At 41.6% G+C, this 23,491-nt stretch overlaps 1 protein-coding gene across 32 annotated transcripts in view; it reads left to right on the top strand.

The window, feature by feature from the left end:
- The window catches only part of MBNL2 (muscleblind like splicing regulator 2), a 563,412-nt gene that overhangs the window by 427,774 nt on the left and 112,147 nt on the right, over positions 1-23,491 (top strand). For 31 of the 32 annotated variants that reach the window (XM_069204579.1, XM_069204591.1, XM_069204575.1 and 28 more), the window contains 2 exons: positions 8,277-8,477; positions 9,309-9,563. In XM_069204579.1, coding sequence (XP_069060680.1) covers positions 8,277-8,477; positions 9,309-9,563 — 456 coding nt within the window. The remainder of the gene's footprint in view (positions 1-8,276; positions 8,478-9,308; positions 9,564-23,491) is intronic. The other variant, XM_069204599.1, reaches the window with a different exon arrangement.

Below are 23,491 nucleotides of genomic sequence, written 5' to 3' on the forward strand. Positions count from 1 at the left end.
ACCAAACATCATGTATATGCACGCTCACTTGCCTCCCTCTAGATCCTTAGTCCTGAATTGTGGTTTTAATGCAGCAGCCCCCATATACCATTCGGGGAGATACTGATCAAAAGAAACAGAGTAATTTGGTAAGCTAACAATCAGTTAGGTAAGTGATACCACAGGTCCAAGGTAGTTGTGGCACAGAGAGCATGTGCTCTGCAGCTCCTGTGGCAGTGCCTCCCCCATCTAAAATGTTCTTTCAAGGTTGCATCCAGTCACACTATTATCTGAGGTCATAGCTCTGAATTTGCAGGATATAAATCATTTTAAATTTATGTGATGCGGTGTTAACACAAACATAACACAAACTAGTTTGGGACTTTTTAACTGTCCTGATCACCTTTAGATGCTATCAAATACATCCCCTTTGGGCTTAGATTGCTGAATTTCCATGCATAGTATCCAAAGCATGCTACCAAAAGTGATGGAGCTTGCCTAAATTAGAGATGGTAGAAGATTCTTTGGTCTCAAGTCAAAAGTGATGAGAAGTCAGACATTTCAGGCGATCTTGACCCTCACTTGGAGAATTTCCCTTGCAAGGAAGCTTACACATTACATTTCTCATGAATGCATCAGTTCAATTCTGGACGGTCACACAAGCTACCTGCCTGTTTTGGACTTACAAACATATAGTGTTGGCACTTCATGGCTGTATTTTGAAACTCTATCATAAAGTAATTGCCCTAAATTGTTTTCTTCCTCTGCGCCACACACAGATGTTCAGATGGAAATCAGTTTAAAACCCAAATCTCCGTTTCAGGAAACATATCTAGGAGAAAACAGCATTTGCAAAATCTGTTTGAACCCAGTCAGTTGCTTGGTTTAACAAGTTGCCAGGTTATCTTCAACCTTATAATACTATATGTTGTAGTAGTACAAGTGCTGGCGCATGCGATCCTTCTCCTCCAATTTAGGATTCAGGACCTGCATTCGGTGGGTGGGGTGGGACACAACAGCTTATCCCCACCCACACTAGAGGTCGATGGAATCTTTGAACTTCAAGAAGAAGGGGGTAATCAGACTTATTCAACACAAACCACCCACATGAGAAATCTAAACAATTTAACCACCAACAATTTCACCAATGACCAAGGTGGCCACGGATACAAAACTCCAAGCTGAATCAATTTTCAAAGTTTACAACCACAGAGCCAAAATAATGTAAATGGTACGCAAACTTAAATTATAAACATACATAAAAACCATAGGTTGACCGAAACGTCTGAAGAAATTCAGCCTACTAAACAGCAATACTATTAAACATTCCAATAAGATGACCCAAATTAATAAGACAATGATTTGTGCAACAGAAAAAGATTTCAAAGCAGTTGATGGTGACATTAGTCAGGTTCAAGCAACAGTATTCAAAATATGGGCTGAGCCATCCCTACTTCTATCATGAATTTGGATTTGCATGTGAGGGGACGGGCTAACACATGTGGGCAAAACAAAAAAGGAGACAAAAATAATTTGGAAAATCATCCGGGTAACTCACTATGAAATACACTGGGGTAAATTATCTAAGCTGAAAAGGAACAAGAAATATAACATTGCATATTATATACCTCTCCTCATGGGACAGCAGACAGGAAGGTTTTGTAAGTCCAGGGTGCTCACAGCAACAGTAGTCGGCAGCATCAGGGACAGTGCAGAACATGAGCTGCACTTAGGGCAAGAGAGCAGTTCAGAATTTGTTGAGCACATTAGTACTGAACAGCATAGGTAATCGGACAACTACTATTGGTAAGCATGAGAGGCAAAAGGTTAACAGTTTTGAGGATAGTTGGAAAGGACTGACTCCGACTATGTCAAAAGCGGACTCCCTTAAAGTTTAAAAAAAAATGTTTCACTAATTAGAAATGTCCATAGAGTTCTGATTGGTCAGACGTGTGGACCCATCTTACGCAAATGAATCAATATCCATTTAGAATTAGACGCCCATCAGGTTAGCAGCTATCAAGGATTTTCTCAGGGAAGGTGCAAAGTCATCTTGATTATTGCATACAGTTACATAGAATAATGACAGTTTGTATATCAATTGAAACATTGCGATTCTTTCCCAGGGTACGTAGGATAATTCCAACAGTTCTCTTGTGAATTCAATAATGCTGGTTGTCCATCCGTTAGCTGGGGCAAATATTGCTACATTTTGAGGTCAACAGAACCACAGTTGCCATCTCTAAAACAGCATTCTCTAACACATAAGCAACCTAAGGAAAAAATTTAAGTCAAAGGGAACATGGTGAGTTAGAACTTCCCACTATTGCAGCAAAAATTAATCTTCAGGCCTAATCTGGCTAAGAAAGCCTAAATACATAATTCTAATTACTAAACACTTATGCTAATGTGTATCATTCAATTAACATATTGCAAAATAAATTCAATTATTTGTGATCACTATTAATGCACAACGTTAGAAAATGTAAACATTTATTTATTTTTCTGCACACATACAACTCTATATAAAACCAATGCACGCAACCTTGGCATCATACTGGACTCATCTCTCTCCATGACCCAGCAAATCAACGCCATATCATCCTCCTGCTTCAACACCCTTTGCTTGCTATGCAAGCCTTTCAAATGGATTCCTTTAGAAACAAGAAGAACAGTCATCCATGCCATCATAAGCAGCAGACTGGACTACAGGCAACGCCCTCTACGCAGGGACCACAGCCAAGCTTCAAAGAAAACTCCAGCGAATCCAGAACGCAGCCTCACATTTCCTCCCCAACCTCCCTTGCCACAAACAAACACACATCCACCCACCTCAGATCCCTACACTGGCTGCCCATAAACAAAAGGATCATTTTCAAAATCCTTGTCCACGCTCACAAAGCCCTCCACGACACTGGACCGGCCTACCTCCACGAACGAGTCAACTTCCACATACCAACTCGACAGCTCCGCTCCGCCGACCTAGCCATCGCTACAGTCCCCCGCAACAAACGCTCCACCTCCGGCAGCAGATCGTTCTCCCACCTCGCTGCCAAAACCTGGAACTCCCTCCCCACCAACCTACGCAAGACCCAGGACCTCCTAACCTTCAGAAAGCACCTAAAAACATGGCTTTTCGAGCAGAAACACCCCCGCCCACCCAACCCCCTCCCAGCACATTGAGACCCTACCGGGTGAGTAGTACGCTTAAGAAATGTATTTGATTGCTTGATTGATCCTCAGGGGTTGCTGCTCCTGCTGGATGCATCACTGTGCAGGTTCTTTGAGTCTGGAGACAGGCCAGTAGGGCTGGGGGAAAGGCAGTTGTTGTCTCCGTCTTCTGTGTGGGACTTTCAGGTCAGAAGTCCTTCTTCTTTCTTCAGGTTGCAGGAATCTGATTTCCTGGGTTCAGGGTCGCTCCCAAATACTCAATTTAGTGGTGTGTTTAGGTCTGTGGGGCAGCAGCCAATGGCTACTGTCCTGGAGGGTGACTTCACCCTCTTTGTGCCTCGCCCCTGAGGGGAGGGAGGCACATCCTTATTCCTATGGGGGGAATCCTCCAAAAACAAGATGGAGGATTTCTTAAGGCAGGGGTCACCTCAGCTCAGGACCCCTTAAATTTCCCTAAAAAAATAGAAGTACTGTTGAATCTTATTCTTTTATTCATAGTAGTCTTTTTCACATCTATATTATCTCTAAAAATATTTTTAACATGAATTTACGTCAGTAGTTTACTGAAATATAAATGCACAACATCTGCCATGGCAAAACGTAATGTCCAAATAAGTAAAGGGCACAATGTTCGCCATACTTCAAACGTGCAAATTTTTACATTTTACATTAATGCTTTCTATTAGGTTTTAAATTAAGATTTATAATTCAGCATATGTTAACCTCTATGCCACTAATGTATTAGTAAACTTTGATCTCTATCAGAAGCTATGCCAACAAGTTCAAATACTCATCTTTCTCTCTGCAACATGTTGGAAATAGGCATCTCGGTAATAAAAGAAAACTTAAAATTCTGTGAATTACCGACGTGGCAAGCGACATGTGTAGGGGCAGGCGTGAGCTGTTTTCTCTTATCTTTTATTCACAAGGTTTTGAGGCAACATGGGTTCTCCAAACCAAAGATAATTCTAATAGCTCCAACATAGCCACAGCACATTAGGTTTGCTCAACCTGACCTTCGTATCTGACAGCAAATTAACCATCTCCCAGATCTGTTAGTTAGGATTATGGAAATCCATGCCTTGTCTGTCTGTTAATACTTTGCACTTTTTAACAAGATTTTATTTGTTCTTGGGACTTACCAAAGTTTACTCACTGATCAGATTCATGTTTTCACATTATTCAATATTTCTTTTCATATTATTTTTAATTGTTCTCACCAAAGGCAACATAACTGTTAATGCTAAATAGGCACTTACGTTTTATATTACAATAATAAACATTGGGCAGACTAGTGATTTGTGCCTTTACGTCAGAGGAAAGGTACTTTCTATACAAACCCTTGCACTGCGGATTGTTGCAATCTTCCAGTTCTGCTTCAAAGCATCATTAAATCTCTTCCTGGTCCTATAACAATTTATTCCATGAAAGGTAAAAACGGCACAACAGGACCTTTGTTTAAACATTCTTCAGCGGAGACTTGTTGATGGTGAGTTGCCATTATTTAATGTGTTGCTTTTAATTAATGTTTCCTTTTCAAGCATTGTTGCTGATTGAGTACCCACGGAGGTCGTCTTCCTGCCTCTCTGGTTCAGAAACCGCAAGCGCTCTGGTGAGACACTATCACAATTTCTCACCCTTAGAGGTTGACTGGATCTAAGGTGCCAGAGATAGTAGTCAGAATCATACATTCACAAATCACTAACATGACACCATTAACAATATTAAACACCATGAACAATTCAACACTAAATCAAAACTCCACACTGAATAAACTTTCAAAGCTTTATTACAATCCCAAAATCAATGTCGCTTAAATGGTGCACAGAACTAAGTTATAAACATACATGAAAAACATAGGCTGACCGAAACATCTGAAAAGATTCAACCTATTAAACATCAATACTGTTAGACACTCTAAGAGAATGATTTAGATTAGCAACAACACAATATGAACATTATTACCAGATTTTAGAGCAGATGATGAGGACATTAATAAATCATCAAAATACAATTTTAGCAATCAATTTCAGAGCTGGGACATCGTTATCACTAACCAGAATTAGGACTGGCAAGTGTGGGAGTGGGCTAAAACACGTGGACAAAAGCAAAAATAAAAGAAAGGCAAAAATAATTTGGCAAAATCATCTAACCTAGAGCAACTAATTCTAAAAATATGCTGGTGTAAGTGACTAAGCCACAAAGGAAACAAGAAACCACATTTAGCTATATCTTTCTTCTTGGGACAGCATACATAATGATTCCACAGGAATGGTCACCTTCTTCCAGTGTCAGTTGATAGCAGCATCAGGATGGTGCATAACACATAGGACAATTCAGCAGTTCAGAATTAGTTTGGCATATTAGTACCGAAGCCGCGTTGGACAATTATGACTATGATGAGAAAACTCATCAGAAAACTCAAAGAAGAGAATGTGCCAGTAGACTTACGACAGTTTCTCACTAATTAAAATAACCACAATCCTTTTGATTGAACCTTCAGGTGTAGGCGCTTTTGGACTTCAGATTCAACATCTAATCACTGCAGGTGGCACCACCAAATTCTGACACTTTTAAGAATCGGATGACCTAATGTGACAAAAGAAATTACATTCTCTAGTTATTTGTTACTTACAATTCCTTTCTCATGACACTCAACAAACTATAGTAATACTCTTTCACATGAAATCTGTAAATTTCCTGTCTGGTTCAACTTAGACCAAATTCTGCAAAAGTGACTAAACTTGAAACATGATCTTCTTCTGCAGTGTATTAGAACGTTCAATAGTACATTAGTAACCTAAGAAAATAATTCAGGTCAGAGGGAGCAGAATAAACAAATTATTTTCCATTGCTGCTTGCAAAATGAACCTTCCAGGCCTAGTCAAATTAAGAAGCCTGAATACATATTAATACATTAGTAAACCTATTGCACACCTTACAATCCAAATCCAATATGCAAAGCAAACTATTTATTTGAAAACATTCATGTTATGTTAAAGTACTTTTTTTTTTAAGTGTGTTCATTTTTCTGCAGAGATTAAAGAAATCCATTTAATTTGTTATAAATGCTTTTAATTCAGATTAATTTATTATTCATAATATATTTTATTTCTATTGTTTCTGCTTGAAAATGATACTTTCATGTTACTATTTATTAATAATCCACTGATTTATGAGTGCGCAATGGTTTCATGTTAAATGTGGTATCAAAATGCAAACGGTGGTCAAATGGCACACTATATTTCGAACGTGCATTTTTCATATCATGTTATTTTCTCTATTAGGCCTTCAAATGCAAGTGAATTTGTCACCATATGCTAACTTCTTTGCCACTAATTTGTTCAGAAAATTGTTTCTCTCTCCTTGCCTTTCCATACATTACTATCCAGACATGAAAGGCAGCTGAGACTCATCATAGACAACTTGAAGGTCTTCAAAAGGCTAACCAAATGTGTGTTGTCTCCCTTTGAAATTAATTCCACTAAAACTGAATGTGCTCTCTACTCCAATAACTTAGTACACAAATTGCTACAACCTTAGACCCGCTAGAGTTCTTCACCACTCTAGTGCCTCGTACCATATCCCTGGGTTTTCACATAGTGAACATCTCAACCATACAAATCTCATTGTCAAACTGTCAGAATCCTCTTTCAAAGTCATGCAACTGTACATTCTTCATTCTGACTTGAGTTCATCTATTCAAGTCATGAGCCATTTGACTGAAAGAAATGCAGTCTTGGCTGGCCTTCCTAAATCTTCTCTGGTGCCTCTACCAGAAGGATGAACTTAAACTCTCCAGGTGCTCAGAAACGCCAGGAGCAGAAACAGTCTAGCTTCCAGACAGTAGAACTCAATTACTGGTTGCATTAGGCTAAATCAGAATCTCCGATCCTTTGGCAAGTATATAAAAATCCCACCTCTTCAAAATGTACCTACCCATTTAATATTATCCCTATAACCTGTATTCTGTGTTCTGTCCATCTTTCATACATTCTTTGAAAACATGTTTTTCTCTAGTACCCTTCCTTGGTTAATTGAACTTTGTAATCATTGCTTAACAAATGTGAGTTAGTGAAATATCTGCTGCTGGAAATGTAAATGTGGTTGATTTGTCACATTTATTTTTCCGTCATTAGTGTCTCTTATATATTCACTTGTAGCCTTTCCATCCTTACCAGCGTATCATGAATAGGTGACCATTTTCTGTAACTGTCATGAAAGAGGAGTACAAGATGGTTAGGGACAGCATGTATTTGACTAACTCTCTGATTGCTAGGATAATTTTTTGTTGGGGCCCACCTACCATTGAGATGCTACTTAATTCTCTTTTTGAGTCAAGCGTTCCTTTATTTTCACTGAGGTTAAGTAGATTGAGACGTGGACCTATGTAATGTACTGATTCTTGAGAGTTAAACTTACGAATCAGTGACCTATTGAGAAGCTGAAGCGTCATGCCTAAAGTTGAAGAAACACCACTTGCATACTAGCAACTTTCACTATGATGTTTCGAATGAATGAGCTGGATGATGTAACACATTTTTGGTCTTGCGTACAATGGAGCTATGTTGTATTTTTTAATTTTATTTTTTAATGTATTCATTTTGTAATGGGAAATTCCACCAAGTAAACCTCTCAACTATTGATGTAGGTAAAGGTTTGGGGCTGCATTTTGAGAAACCTGTTCTGAAGCACATTTATATGATCATGTATAAAGAATGAACAGATTGTTAGCAACTAAGCAGGTGGCCATCATGTCTGATTCCACAGACCTTTTGACTGTCTAAAGTTTGCTTAAACATTACCTGACTTGAACTTGTGAGATTTTTGAAGAAGCGAGAATGGGATTGGTTTGCTAGTCATTTGCTTTAAAACAAACAAGGCATGTGTCTTGTACTATGTATTTATTTTTAAGTTGATTGGTTGTACCTGTGACATAAGGGGTAGGGGGATAAAAGTTCAGCCTCCAGCTATTAGTAAGGATCATGGCTCTGTAAACATTTCCCTGTTGGCATTCATTTTGCACGAGTTGATATCTGCCTTATAATATATTGTTTTTGTATTGCAGCAATATCATTTGTTGAATTTTTTACTTGCATGTTTCTTTTTTTTTTTCTATTTTGCAGCCTTCGTTTCCTGTAGGCCCCGCCTTAGGAACAAACCACGCCATTAGTTTTACTCCCTACTTGACACCTGTAACGCACAGTGTTGGTTTAGTCCCAACTGAAATGCTGCCCAACACACCCGTCATGGTCCCTGGAAGTCCGCCTATGTCAGTTTCCAGTTCTTCACCTGGTCAGAAACTCCTCAGAACAGATAAACTAGAGGTACTAGAAATTTGTATTCTCTGAAAGTTTGTGTATAAGCCCTATTCACTCAGGGTTTGTGACACACTGCATTTTCAGGATGAATGTGCTTTTGATTGTGGAGCCTATTTTCTTGATAGCATTGCAGTTCGTTCTGGGGGCAAGAGTGTGTGAAACAAAAGTTTTGCATAGTAATTTATGTTCAGATATTTTTGAGTAAAATTTTAAATGGGAGGTATCACCTGCTTTTTTTTCAACTGTGTTTTTGCAAACTCTGCATAACTTCCATGCTACAACGTTTTAGATTTCTGTTCTGCCAAAGACGTGTAACTTACTTTGAATTATACGACGAGCACATGCGTGCAGCATCATGACTTTATTTTACAATATGCAGCTACCTTTAATGTTATCAAGCTACCTTCACAAGCTTAAGAATGTGATGAGAATGGCGTTGCAATTGTCCCTACCCGCCCTTACCACTTGTTTCTTAAATACTTTAAAAAGGGAGGTGATTTTCGAGTCTGAGATATTGCATATTTATTGTGATAGGAAAGAGGGGAAGACCACAACAAATTCCACTATTGTGGTTGCCAGCAGCTTCAAAGGTAGTACTTTGTCTTTGTCAGGATGGAAAACTAAACAAATGTTCTGCTGAAGGTTGGATGGGGATGCAAAAGCCTTGTTCTTTAAAAGAAAAAAAACTGCCCCATAAATGTGAACGTTAATATTTTCAATAAAATGCTTTAAGTATAAGTACCACACCATCAATAGGCTGTTTTTATCATATGCAGTACCAAAAAGCAAAGGGCAGGCCATGAGTCTCATATAATCCCTCCTGTGTTTCTTGCATAGGTTTGCAGGGAGTTCCAGAGAGGAAACTGTGCACGGGGAGAGACCGATTGCCGCTTTGCACACCCTGCAGACAGCACGATGATTGACACAAATGATAACACTGTAACCGTTTGTATGGATTACATTAAGGGTCGTTGCATGAGGGAGAAATGCAAATATTTTCACCCTCCTGCACATTTGCAGGCCAAAATCAAAGCTGCTCAACACCAAGCCAACCAGGCTGCAGTAGCAGCTCAGGCAGCCGCTACTGTGATGGTAAGTGCCAGCGGACATGTTTTCGGGCTCTGCCATTGGGTTTATTTTTCTGGCTCTTGATTAGGCAAGAGTTATAATCTTATTGGTATAAATTCACTAAATGTAGAAATTGATTGGCGCATATGATCAGTATTGACGTTAATAAATACATATATATCTATATATATATTTATATATATACTCTCCCCTTTTCCCCCAGTCTTGGGTCTCTCAGCACAATAGGTAACTCCTTTGAGCACAGATAAGAAATTAGACTCTTTGATCTGCCTTCTCTCTGCTTTATTGTTCTCATAAATTATGACATGTATCCCCAATTCTATACAGACCTAAAGGGTGAAATGAGCCACAAGGATGCATTCGTTTTAACCTGATAGAGTCCAAATGGTGGTAAGAATGATTTTCTAGCCTATTAGATGGACACCATATGAATTAATTTTTGAAAGGAGTGACGTCTGTGAGAAAGTTTTCATTTTGTATCTTTGTGAATTTGATGACTTATTTGAGACCTTTAGTGCATTCACATTAATGTTATTTTGTATTGATGTTTTTTAGTTTTATTTGCAGCTTTCCCGGTGTAACCTCTTCTTTCCACTTGTCATAAACTCCCCTATCTCCTAAAATGTTGCAAAGGGAGATCCCAAGGTCTGATTAACACAACTCAGTTGATTTTTGAATAGTGGCATTAGGGTACATTTGAACTCTGAAGCTGTCCATGTTCACCAGTTCAAAGCTTGTGACGGCAGTAGTTAAAACTGTTTAATTCTTTATTCCAAAAATCCTTTTTTTAAAGTGTGCACTTTCAATCTGATCTGTTTTAAAGTTAAGGGTATGATTTTAGTTTTCCACGGAAGCATAGTTGCTCTTTAGCAGCAGAATTTGGTCTTGTAGTAAGCTTTGTGGTCTCGGCCTCAGTAGCTCCCTCCCTGTTGTATTCAAATTCCCTTGGAAAAAGGGCCGCCTTCTATCCAAGTTTAATTTAATTTTAGTCAATGATAATCTATGAATGTAGTATCCTGCAGAGGGAGGACCTAAAATAATTTTAATAGGATTAACCTAAACTAGACTTTATTGTACATTTCCCACATTTTACCATCATCTGCCCTATTATCTTGCTGCGTAGAATATTTTCCTATTTATGCCAGCAACATAGTATTAATGATCTCTCTTCATCTTTTTTTTTTTCCTGGTCAGTTACAATTTCAAGCCACTTTATCAGATCTACTAACCTTGTGATACTGTGAGTAAAGTGGACAGGCATGTTCTGGTTTCTTCAAGTGTTTTTAGGTTGTTCTTATTGATGCAAAGTGATGCCTGGCTTCAAATGGTGCACCATAGGTGTTCACAATTTCACAGGCACCTGAGTTAGCTTGGTCCAGGACAGTTAATTGCCCACTATTCATTTGATGAGGTGTTGTATCCTTCATAAGATAAAGAAAGCTGGGCCTATCTTGGTAACTATGGTCCAAGAAGTAACTGATGGTGGTGTATCCTCAGTATTTGCCAAAGACCAAATGTAGAAGCAAGGCCCTTGATCAAGCAGAGATTCTTGCTTCAGGACAGTTGAACCTGTGTTATCTCTGAGCACTTACTGATGATGTTTATGCCAGTTGTTCCCCCCCCAGATCTAAGTCCCTTAAAGCACACTGTAAAAAAAATACATCAGGGCTACCCTACAGTTAAGCATGGGTTCTGGTTAAGCATTTTATTCCAGATCCATTTTTGAGTTTAGAGCTCTGAAAAGATCGCAATATGACAAGTTGCCTCAACCAGGACCAACGTTGGTGAATCAGTCAATCAGGAATTACAATGCATGGCTGATCACCCGATAGGATATCAAGGCGCTTGCTGGTCCCGGAGACTTATTCAGACAGCTAGGTCTTGAGGGCCATTCAGAATTCTGGAAGTGAGATGATGGTCCGGAGCTTTTTGCTGCGATGTGAGAGAAGGAGCACCCTCCACTTCCGCTTTGGTAGATGCGGTGAGTATGCACAAGTGAAAGGGAGGTAGAGCATAGCCTTCTCAACAGTTGGGTGAAGTTCAGACGGTGGTTAAGGTACTCGGGTCCTTGGTTGTGTAGAGCCTTGTGTGCGTGGGTCAGCAGCTTGAATTGGCATCTCTTCTGTACGGGGAGCCAGTGGAGGCACCTGAGGTGGGATGTGATGTGGGTTGTAGGGGAAGGCCATGGATGAGTCTGGCTGCGGCGTTCTTTATGGTCTGAAGTCTTTGTAGGTGGTGTGTGGAGATTCCTGCGTAGAGGGCTTTGCTGTAGTCAAGTCGGCTGGTGATGAGGGCCTGTGTCACGGTTCATCGCGTGTGTAGGGATAGCCACTTGCAGCTCTTACATAGTATGCGCAAAGTGAGGAAGCAGGTGGAGATGACAGTATTGATCTGTGATTTCATGGTGAGCTTGTCAATGATTCTGAGGTTTCTGGCATGGTCGAAGGGAGTAGGTGCGGGTCCTCTGATGGCCATGAGAAGTTGTTCCTGGTGTTGCAGGTATTGCCAAAGATCAGCACTTTCGTCTGGTCTGTGTTCAGCTGTAGGCAGTTGTTCTTCATCCATTCAGTGGCGCTTGTCATGCATCTGTGAAAGCTGGTTCTGGTGGTGGAGGGGCTGTCGGTGAGTGAGCGGATGAGTTAGATGTCATCTGCGTAGGAAATAATGTTGACCATGGGATCTGACAATGTTGGCCAGCCAGGTCACATATGCGTTGTCATGCATCTGTGAAAGCTGGTTCTGGTGGTGGAGGGGCTGTCGGTGAGTGAGAGGATGAGTTAGATGTCATCTCCGTAGGAAATAATGTTGACCATGGGATCTGACAATGTTGGCCAGCCAGGTCACATATGCGTTGAAGAACTTGGGGCTGAGGGATGACCCCTGGGGAACAATGCAGGTGATCTCCTTGGGTTCGAAGTTGAAGGATGGATCCTCCTGGGTTTTTCCAATGAGGAAGGAGGTGATCCTTCTGAGCGCGTCCCCTTGGATGCCCCTGTGGTGTAGTCTTTCAATCAGCATGTGGTGAATACTGTGTTGAAGACTGCCAAGAGGTCAAGGAAGATCAAAGCTGCTGTCTCACCTATGTCGAGGGTTCAGATGTTGTCAGTGGCTGCGATCAGGGCAGTTTCTGTGCTGTGATTGGTGTGAAAGCCCATTTGGGAGGCGTTGAGTAGCTGGTTCTGCTCCATATATGTCATGAGTTGCTTGTTGATGATCTTTTTCAGTGCCTTTGCTGGGAATGGGAGCAGGGAGATTGGCCGGTAGTTTTTGGGTTCACTCGGTGGAAGGTTTTTTGAGTAGTGGTCTTACTTTGGCGTGTTTCCAGGCGTTGGGAAATGTTGCTGTGGTGCAAGAGGTGTTGAACAGGGTGGTGAGTTCCTAGCTGATCCTTTCGTTTCTAAGGTTGCATATTTGGTGCTGGCATGGGGAGCTCCCTCGTGGATGGATTTCATGGTGGAAGTGATGTCCTGTGTCGAGAGGATGTTCCAGGTGGTCAGTATGTGGTTTGTGTCAGTTGTGGTGGTTGCGTATCTGTCAATCTGTAGGTATGGGTTGGGGTTCGAAGTTTCTTTGTTTGCGATCTTGTCATGGAAGAAGTGGGCGAGATTGTTGCACAGCTCCTGTGAGGGTGTGATGTTGTTTTCACTGGCATCTGAGTTTTAGAATTTCTTAACAATGTGGAAAAGTTCTTTGGTGGTGTTGGCGCTGGTTTCAATGTGTGCGGCAAGGACTGTCTTCTTTCTTGCCCTCAGCAGGCAGATGGTAGAGGTTGAGGGAGGTCCTGAAGGCTGTTTTGTCAGAGGTGTCATTGCTGGCACGCCATCTCCTCCCCAGCTGTGTGCTGTCTTGTTTCACTGCTCTGAATTCTTGGGCTACCAGCTGGCCTTTTGGAGGGTTTTCTCCGGATGTTGCTCCTGATGCTGTTGGTTCAACTGGTGATCCAGGCTTTGAAGTTTCACTCCCTGTTCCAGGTTGGTGGAGGTAGGTGGGGTTGGCTGTGTTGAGGGCATCTGCCCAACTGGTATCTGAGATTTTGTTCCATTTCCAGTGGGGGGGTGCTGGTCATCTTGGGGGGTGGAGGTGCGGGGGCTGCAGATGCTGAAGTTGGACAGTGGAGTGATCGATCTGTGCGAGTTCTGTGACATGGCTGTATTTGACGCCATTGCTGGTAGTGAAAATGGGGTCCAGAGTGTATTCTGCAGTATGTGTAGGGTCGTGGACGAGGCTGCTCATACTGTCTGGGGTGTGTAGTGTTCTTGTTGTTGGGGTAGTAGATGTGGAATTTTAGATCACATGAAGAATTAGTCCTTGGAGTCTAAGGCTAGGGGCACAACGAAGTCTGCAATGCTGTTGCAGAAGTTGGAACGTGGGCCAGGGGCGGTCTGAATACAAGGGTGCCTCTGATGGTGGTTTTGTCGTCCGTGTGGAGCTTGAAGTTGAAATGTTCCATGGGGGTGGTGTAGGTGGTCATGGTGCACTGTATGGTTTCTTTGTGGATGATGGCTGTTCTCCTGAATTGTTGGTGCAGTCTTGGTGAGGGATTTTATATCCGTCATGGATCGTTCTGGCAGTGTATGGGCTTACTATGGGGTTGAGCCAGATCTTTGTTAGGAATACGATGTCATGCTGGGCATGCTTGAATAGCGAGCGTGTGTTGAGAAGGATGCATGCAAGTTTGTGTTTTTGTTCAGGTGGTGTCTGTGGTGTGTTCGCAGTGGGGCTGGTTGGTGGGCTGGCGTGTGCTGTGGCAGTGGGTGCAGGTGAAAGTAACGTGGTGTGTTGTTTGGCACCTAACAGTGTTTGTTGTGGTGTTTGGTGTATCTTCAAGGGGAGGGAGGGCCAGGGGTTGCAGTCACGCTGCGGCCTGCATTAAGTAGGTCCTTGTGTGGGCGGGGCTTCTGTTGACAGGAAGAAAGGTGAGTGGAAAAACCCAGGCAGCTGTGGTGTCACTGGATCTGTCTGGAACAAGCAGGAACTGGAAGCCACAGGCAAGTAGCAGGCTAGGTGCCTAAGTGCAAGTACAGGTGGGCCTCTGCTGAATCCATTCACACCCACATTGGGGTGGATTCAGTTATTCGTTTAAAGTGTGACCTAGCCCTGGTTACTTTTGCTGAGAGGAACTTCCATGTCCTCATGGTGTTGGTTAATAGTAATTCTTTATACCACATACTGTCACTATTTTAAAGTGCCAATGTTAAACTGCTGAAGCCAGTAATTCTCGTTTGGTTTTTCAGACTAAAACCACTTATACATTTTGCTGTCTTAAGGCCATTTTTTATTGCATGTTATTGCTTTTGATTTAGAGCCTTCTGCAAAAAAAGATTACGCTTAACAAATGGACATTGCAATAAATGAGGCAAGGAGTGGACAAATGTGCATGAAGAAGGAGTGTGCAAGCCTGAAATATTAGATGTGCAAGTCATTAGTTAGACAAGGAGACTTCTCCAAATAAAAATCATTAAAGTATGTGTTGAGGGCCCACACATTTATAGGGGAATTGGGAACACGATTGGGTGCTAAGGACCTAGAGAGTGGATTGTTCCACTTTTTCTTCTTCAAATATTTTTCTTTAGTTTCTTTTATGCGATTTTTAGTAACTTTTTTGGATCAGATTACTCTGATGATTTAAGGGAATAGTCAGTTTACCGGTATTAGGATTTAGTTGGTCATACTCTCACAAAATTAATCCAAACCTACAGTTGTGGACAATGATACAGTAACAGGAATAATAGTAAACTGGATGGTTGGGGGTGGAATGGAAGGCAATGGAAATTACACAAAATATGTAAAGTCGGGATCTTCTTAGTACGCATTTGCTGGGGCAGCAGAGCTCTTTCGTGAAGGCAGAAAGTTAAGGGTTCATACTAATCAGTACTAAACAGATGAGGTCTGTAATGTAAAGTCATCCTCACCAAAGCCTTTTTGTTTCTCTGGATAGTCATGGCATACACCCAAACTCTTATGAAATGTGTGGGTTGAGCTTGTAACATACAGCACAATAACTTACTTGCAATAAACTAGGAATGTGTTGCCAATGTTGTGCACATACTTTCTAATATCTTGTATTTTTAAACGCATTTACAATATAAACAGGAATCAGAATATAGAACTCCGTACACAGTGGTGGCACAACAATGATACATTGAGCGCCTGTAATCTCACATTGAGAACAGTAATACCACATGGAAACTGGTAAACAGTTAAGCAAGAGTTAACACACCACTCGACAATGAAACCAGGGTGTGCTGGCAATGTATTCCTAACTTTTAGTAGTCTGTCATTTGCAGAGCCCTACTATTTGTGAAGCTCTAAAGTTTCGGAAGTGCTGGGTTCCTAAATCTCGGAGAAAACGCCTAGAACAGAAAGACACAATGAAGGCCATTGAGCAAGAATACATAAATGCAAACAACATCTAGTGTTCATATATCTAACCGCAGGATCACAATCTTCCTGACAGAAGTTTAGTTTGAATTTCATCTTTATTGATTAAGGTTTCCAATCTTAAATGTTCATGAACAACTAAAGAACATAAAACAAACACAATGGCACCCATGGTGCTGCAACACCCACAAAGGTAGTGGAGAGTGTCTCATTGTTTGTAGACCCCCAAGGCAGCTGACAAGTATGTCATTATCATGTTGAGATGCCTTGAAGCTACATGCCCATGTGCACAAGGGGCTCTCAATTGACCATCATGGTCTACAAATCAGTCAGCCAGGCTAGATAACCAGCTGCTGGAATGCTGCACTCAACAAGATCAGAATTCTAAAATGGCAAAAGTTGGGTCAGGCAGGAATGTGCTTGTTGCTTGCCAGGCAGGGTTTCCAGGGTCTGGAATGCAAATGTAGCAGTCAGTCTCTCAAGCAGCTGGTCTCAGTCTTTTATGTGAAGTTTAAGGTGCAACTGAAGAACAGTCAGTGGTCTTTAAAGTTAATTTTTCAGCAACCTTCTTCAGAGCCTTCCAGCTTAGTCCTAGTCAGGAGGAAGTGTGCAGCCAGGATCTCTGAATGTAAAGGTAGCACATGGTCCGCTCAGGTCCAAGTGCCAAAGATGTGCTGTGAACTTCAGGGCTGCTACTGCCTAATCCCCACAAAGCCAGGCAGTTGGGGAGATCTCTACTGCCACGTAGTGTTCAGTTTGTTTTCAGTTCCAAAATACATACACCCAAGCTGGGTCAGTTTTTCCCTTGGTAGAGCATAGATTGAGGCGATCATCAAGGGGGGGGGGGGTATGAGCATTTTTAAATCTACTTGTCAGTGGGACAAAAGGCAACAGAAATTGACTGGTCCTGTAAGACAATCAACTTTTCCAACCTATTCCCAAATCAGTTATGTGGGCTGACACAAACACATTATTAAAACTGACCAGCAGTGTCAATAATATTCAAAAATGTTAAAGTAAAACTTCACTTAATTGCTATGAAAAGTGATGGTCTCCTTAGTTACAGAAACACAATAATAAAAATATCTTGAATAACTGACTTTAGGTTCGGTAGTTTGGCTATACTGGTCCAAAAAGCAAGTGAAGCATATTTGCACATCCTTCCATGTTGGTTGTATGTGAAAATATCAACAACGGAAACATCATGATGCCAAAATTCTGGGGACCAAAATAGAGTCTGGAGTTAAGAATAGAAACTCTTACTTACCAATTACCCTCTCGGTATTTCAGTCCTCAATAGTTTGTATATAATATTCTGGTAGCACAGTATTCTGAAGTTAGTATCAGTGTTGCAGTAACAAAGAAATTAATCAGACATTTTTTGCAGTAGGGGAGATACTATTTCTCACGAGACGGCAGGCCCGATTCCATCCTATTTGTTTCTATTTGTTTCTTTACCTTTCATCTTGCCTTACTGGCTTACCTGCTGCACATACACACAACCCAACTGCAATTACACACACTCCTGGGACAAACACACCCACTGTGTGCTCAGACTACAGTATTGCACATACACCTAACTGCAGTACAGATGCACACATCCCTGCATCGACTGATAGATCACTTACTGCACAGCCACACAACCCCATGCAGGCACATACCCCTAGATGACCCCCCTCCCCCGAATTCCCCCCCGGAACAGGCATAAACACACTCACTATAGAAAGATCCATGCACTTCATATTGCCAGGCACAACCACACACCTCTCCTCCTGGGTAGACTGAGACAAACTATTGTAGAGGCACACAACCTCTGTGTAGACACTCCCACTGCAGACTTATTTGCCCTGCACAGACATACACATATACCCTTCTCAACAGACACCTGTAGACGGACAACACATCCCCTGGAGAGTGCCACAGAGAGTGTCAATCCATGGACAGAGATATTTCCTCCACATGAACATGCTTGCACACACTGCAGAGACTCACATGACCTGCAGACACACAATATTCATACTTTGAGCAGCAATTACCTGCAAGAGGTCTACCCCTGAAGCACTTTCCAAACAGTAGAGGTTGCTGCTTGGATAAGGGGATGGCCTGACTAAGTTGGACAAATTGCTGTTACAAGGGTGGACAGGTCTGCCGTAATGTGGATGAAGATATAGAGAGGAAGGGAAAGTCACAGTCCCACCATGTTAGTAGTGGACTGACCAGTAACTAAATACAGTTAATGCAAGATGGGCCAGGCTGTACCAAATGTTTTGGTGACAGTACTCAGCTGGCTGATAGCTGGCCTCTTGCCATCAAGGGGCTGGGGGTTGCTGTACTTTGTGTTTGCATTCCACCTCTTTAACAACTCTAAAAAAATAAAACAGATTTGTTTCTAAAGCTAGTTTGAGCAATGTATCTTCTGATTCAGCCCCCGCTCAATATACCATGTACGCAAATACAGCCCATCAGACACCACTCCACAGTTTCTGTAGAAAGCATGCAGTGTCGCTCTCTCCTGTCTATTTCCAATGTGTTAATCTGCTCTGGTCAGTCCTTGATGCTGTTTTATACCAAAGTAGAAATGACTGTGCTAATAGAAAAATCATAAAGCTTACTGACAGGCTGGTGCCCTTGAGCTGCTTGGCAGCAAGGGCAAAGTAATTTATGCATTAGGAAAACACTAACAGAAAGGTTTGCATAACATGTGCCTAAATTAGGCCTGACTGGAGCAGAGACTGTGCCCACAAGGAAATCTACAGATTTCCAAAAAGGCTAGAAGCCACTCATTTTCTGTTCTAAGAAGGGGCATTCTACAAATGTATATTGCAGAAGAGAAAAGGTTTCAAGAAAATGTATCAGGAGGCAGAGATGTCCAGCATAGGTCCATGAGAGCAGGTCAGAATCCATTGCCACATTTTCAGAATTACCACAGACTATCTAAATTAATTCCAATGAGATTAATTGAATATCTGTTTATTTTGTGTGATAATCCTAAAAATCTAGTATGAGTTTAGTCCTCCTTGGTTCACACTAGACTCCCCTTAGTCTCTTTGGCTGTTTAAGGCTCTCTGTTCTTTTACATGTGATGTTCTAAAATTTACAAGCCCGCCAAGCACAGAATAGAAGTCATTAATCAACATAGTTGAAGTTTCTGAGCTTGGTTGCTTTAAATTTTGAAATGACTTTTTTTTTTAACTCTCATAACTTAATTCCTTTAATTTGGAATATATTCTGCTAATGCTGATCTATTGACATGACGCAGAGCCTGGTCAAGCAGACAGAGCCCCAATCCCCTCTATGCCATCTTCACTGCTGTTGTGAGGAGATGGTACAGTGACTAAGACTTCAAGGTGCTGTACAGCATTGACAGCCTTGGACTGTACACACACCAAGCGTAGGACTAAAGAGAACTTGAAACTGTGTAGGTACAGCATATTTTGTGATACATGGCAGACTGCATGGAGAGCATGATCTGTTTGCACTGATGGGCTAATGGGGGCATGCCTGATGATTCTAAGCACAACAGATGTCACCGTAAGCAGGTGCCTACTATTGTTATAACGACACCAGCTCTGTTCCAGTGCAATTTGGACAAATACAGAACTGAGTACAAACATACGTATCAGTATGTAAATACTTATACACATGCCCTCCTTCAGAGCTGCAGCTAGTTGAGGTAGCAAAAGATATTACTCACATTCACAAGTACTTTGTGGCAATAGGTGGGCGGGGGAGATGGGGGTTACACATGCTCCCCAGGGGGTTGAGTTTGGGCATGTTTGATCACAGAATTGCAAATACGCCCAAATGTTTTCCGGAACCCTTGTTCTGTGCAGCCTGTTTTTCACAGAAAGAGTGACAAATACAGTGACCCCCTGGCAGTTTACACCAGTTTAAACAGTTGCAGGACCACAGCAGAGCAGAAGAAAACACAGTTTTAAAGTGATGAGTCAAAACACTCGTAAAGTATAGTTCAACTCTGTTGGCCCGACTCAGCATTATAGGTTTTAGTCACTTTCCTGCAAGTTTATGGCCCTCCACATATATATATATATATATATATATATATATATATATATATATATATATACACTATCAACTCTCTAAAGGAACCAAAATGTGTTTCTAAAGGAGATATTTTTGTACTGACGCGTCTTCCTCTCATTTATTTCGTAAACAAACTTGGGATCCTGCCAGACACTCAGCATTGGAATGCATTGTAAATACATTATCCTGCCCTGTTAAGATACAGACCATCAAACTCATGCAGTAGGTGAAAATAAACTGAGGGCAGGGACTAATGAAAAGATCTCCGGCTTGCACATTTCCATGCCAAGCCTTCAAACGGTTCAGCTTTGAACGTTTACTTTCATTTAATGTCTAGTTGTCCATTGGACAAAATAGACATTAAGGCCCTCATTACAACCAGAGGCAGCAGGCACCAGAATACCGCCAGTGCTGGCGGTATTTCTGGCTCCCTATTTTGACTATTCCGCTGGGCCAGCGGACGGTAACAGTGTTACCATCCGCTAGCCCAGCAGAAAAGTCACATCAACATTGCTGCTGGCTCGTAATAGAGCCGGCGGCAATGCTGACGTGCAGCGGGTGCAGTAGCACCCGTCACACATTTCTGGCAGTGAAATGCGCGATGGGGCTATGCCTGAGGGCCCCTGCACTGCCCATGCCAAGTGCATGGGCAGTGCAGGGTCCTCCAGGGGCACCCCAAGTCCCCCCCCTTACTGCCAGCCTTTCCATGGCAGTGTTTACCGCCATGGCTAGGTTGGCGGTCTGGGACTCATAATCCCCAGGGCAGCAGTGCTTGCACCGCTGCCCTGGGGATTATGACCGCTAGGCAAAAGCCTGGCGGTTTAGTGGAGTGGCCGGCAGTATAGCTGTGGCTATTGTGCCACTGTCATAATAGCTGGCGGAACACCGCCAGCCTGTTGGCGGTGTTACCGCCGGCTGTCGGGGTCGTAATGAGGCCCTAAATCTTCTTGAAGGTGAGCAGTGTAGAACCATGTTATCAAGATGTCGACAAGCATGTACTGAGCTGAATCCTGAACGGGAACAATCTTTGCACAGTAGAGAACCATTTGGGCCACAGAATGCAGAGAACATTCATTTTATGGCTTTCTAGAAGTCATTAAAAAAAATTCCTTTAGCTAAGGAAAAAATGGTTTCTTTGTTTAAAATCTTGTTTCACGAAAACAAGAACTCTAGCTGCAGGCTCTAGCTGCAGGCCCAAGGTGCAGAGGACGCCTTTTAGCAAGAGAGGGCCCTAAACAACCATTTTAGCTAGAGGCGGAAGTGCTATCTTTAATGCTATTAGAAAAATTCCACCCACTAAGATTAGAATGCCTGAAAATAAACAGGAGCAGAACGTCTGTACCTACATTTGTAAATCTGACACCAGTAAATGCCAAACGTGCTGCACTATACCCAGGAGATTTATAGCTAGTACCTTAAACAAGACACATTACACTTTTGACCCACATATCACCATGCCTTCTTCCCAGAGCAGCAACCTATGAAGATCAGAGTTCAAATAAATAACTAGATTATTCAGCTAGCTCACAGAATGTGTCTGCAGTAGGAAATATGCTGCTGGAAAACACAGGTATAGATTTGTTCACTTTCATTTACAGAAGGGTCAATATACACATGAGAATTTTTATAATCTCCGGTGCTACAAATTCCTGGATCAAATGAACCCCAATAAGCATTTATTTCCATGTATTTGTATTACATATGGAAATTGTTTTGAGTCTTTGAAAAACACAGCTCTGTGGCAGTTTCTTTACTATGTTTTTAAAATGAGCCTCGTTTTTGTCTGATCTACAGTATTAGTTTTTTTAATGTTTTAATTAACCATTAATTTTATCATTTATATATATAATTTCTTATAGACAAAAATAGTAAACGTTTTATATTTTCCTAATATTTAACTTGCAGTCAAAATTATTTTAAAAGCAGTGCACGTGTACGCTGTTAAGTGCAACCACTGTCAAGAGAAAGTTAAGAAAATTAAAAAGGAAAAATATTATTGCCCAAACAACTCATTTGGAGGGTCTACAAAAGCCACTGAAGTGTAAATCTATTTGTTCTAACTATGAGATTCGACTCTAAGTAGCTTTGTGAACTTCTTAAAAAAGAAAATACAAAAAAAGTTCTGTAAATTTAAATAAAAGAATACAAAAACCTTGTTATGTCTACTAACATGTCACTACTTCAAAACTGAGGCATTAAGTAACACAGGGGATGAGTATCCTGAGAAAACAGCTTTGGAAACGGGATGCTAGACTTGGGTAGTGACCTCCTTCATTAGGTTTTTTTTAGCCCCTTTAAAAAATATATTGCCCTGCAAGCTTCAAAAATGGTTTCATAGCTGCAATAACACCTCCGTGCTCATTTACTTCATCCTGCTCCATATCAACTTGTTCAGGAATGCCACTCTTGTCTTAAACATATAATGTTAGTGCTCGAGTTGTTCATTAGTACTCTTGTGAAGCTACAATAGATCACTAGGAAGTGAAGTGACAGTCTGCTGGAGTGAAGAGTACACGTTTCAGTCAATAAGGCTACATTTTTGACAATGATAACTAAGATAGTTGACAAGGATAATTGATAGTTGAGAAATTAAAGAAAATATATTTATTTTAGCTTTTAGCGCACTAACCGCAATCTCCATGATTTTTTTATGATTTTTATTAACATTGTTTTTTTAAAACCCCATTAAAAAAAAAAAAGGACAAAGGAACCTGGAATAGTGAATGCACTTGTTCAGGGCATTTAGGATAGTACAGCACAAGTTTAGCAAAGGACAGCAAATGGGATTGTAGGGCAGGGTGGGAGAGGAAAGTGGGTTGGGCATGGTCTGCATATATGTTTAAGTTGTGGGTGTTGTGGTCGGAATCCCCTTGCAATTTCTTCAGGAGGGCGTTCCATGCCTCTGAGATTAGGTGTTTCCAGAGTCCCTTTACCTCCTCTCTGTGCAGTAGAATGCCCTCCGCTTGTGCCCACAACAGCATAAATAGTACCCAGGCGGAGTCCATGGGGGGGAGGGCCAGGTCGGCAAATCAAATTACCCCCTTGTGCTTTTTTGTACATTGCTAGAGTCCTAGGACACAGACCTCCCAAGTGTAGGTGAGTACAGGTCCAGTGCAGTGGGTTAAGTGTGTCATGACGGCATGCCAATATTCGGCCAGTGAGGGGCATGACCAGAGCATGTAAGCTATACCTGCATCTAATGTTGTACAGCAGGGGCAGGCAGCATTTGCGCAATTACAATTTTGGATAATCTTCCAAGGTGTCAAGTAAGCGTGATGCAGAATGTAAAGTTGGATCAATTTGAAGTGTACGGTGCAAGAGGCCAAAGAGGGATATGATAGCATTACCTGCCAGTTGCCATCTGTACAGGTGCATCCATGGTCTGTGTTCCAGTGACTGCGCATTGCAGTAAGGGGTGATGTACGTGAGCACAAAGCGCTGGCACCCCACCAGGTCTGATGCCTGTCCGTGCCCAGTATGTGTATATATTGCATGACTAAATGTTG

Source organism: Pleurodeles waltl, chromosome 8 (assembly GCF_031143425.1).
Source record: "Pleurodeles waltl isolate 20211129_DDA chromosome 8, aPleWal1.hap1.20221129, whole genome shotgun sequence".
NCBI classification, from domain to species: domain Eukaryota; kingdom Metazoa; phylum Chordata; class Amphibia; order Caudata; family Salamandridae; genus Pleurodeles; species Pleurodeles waltl.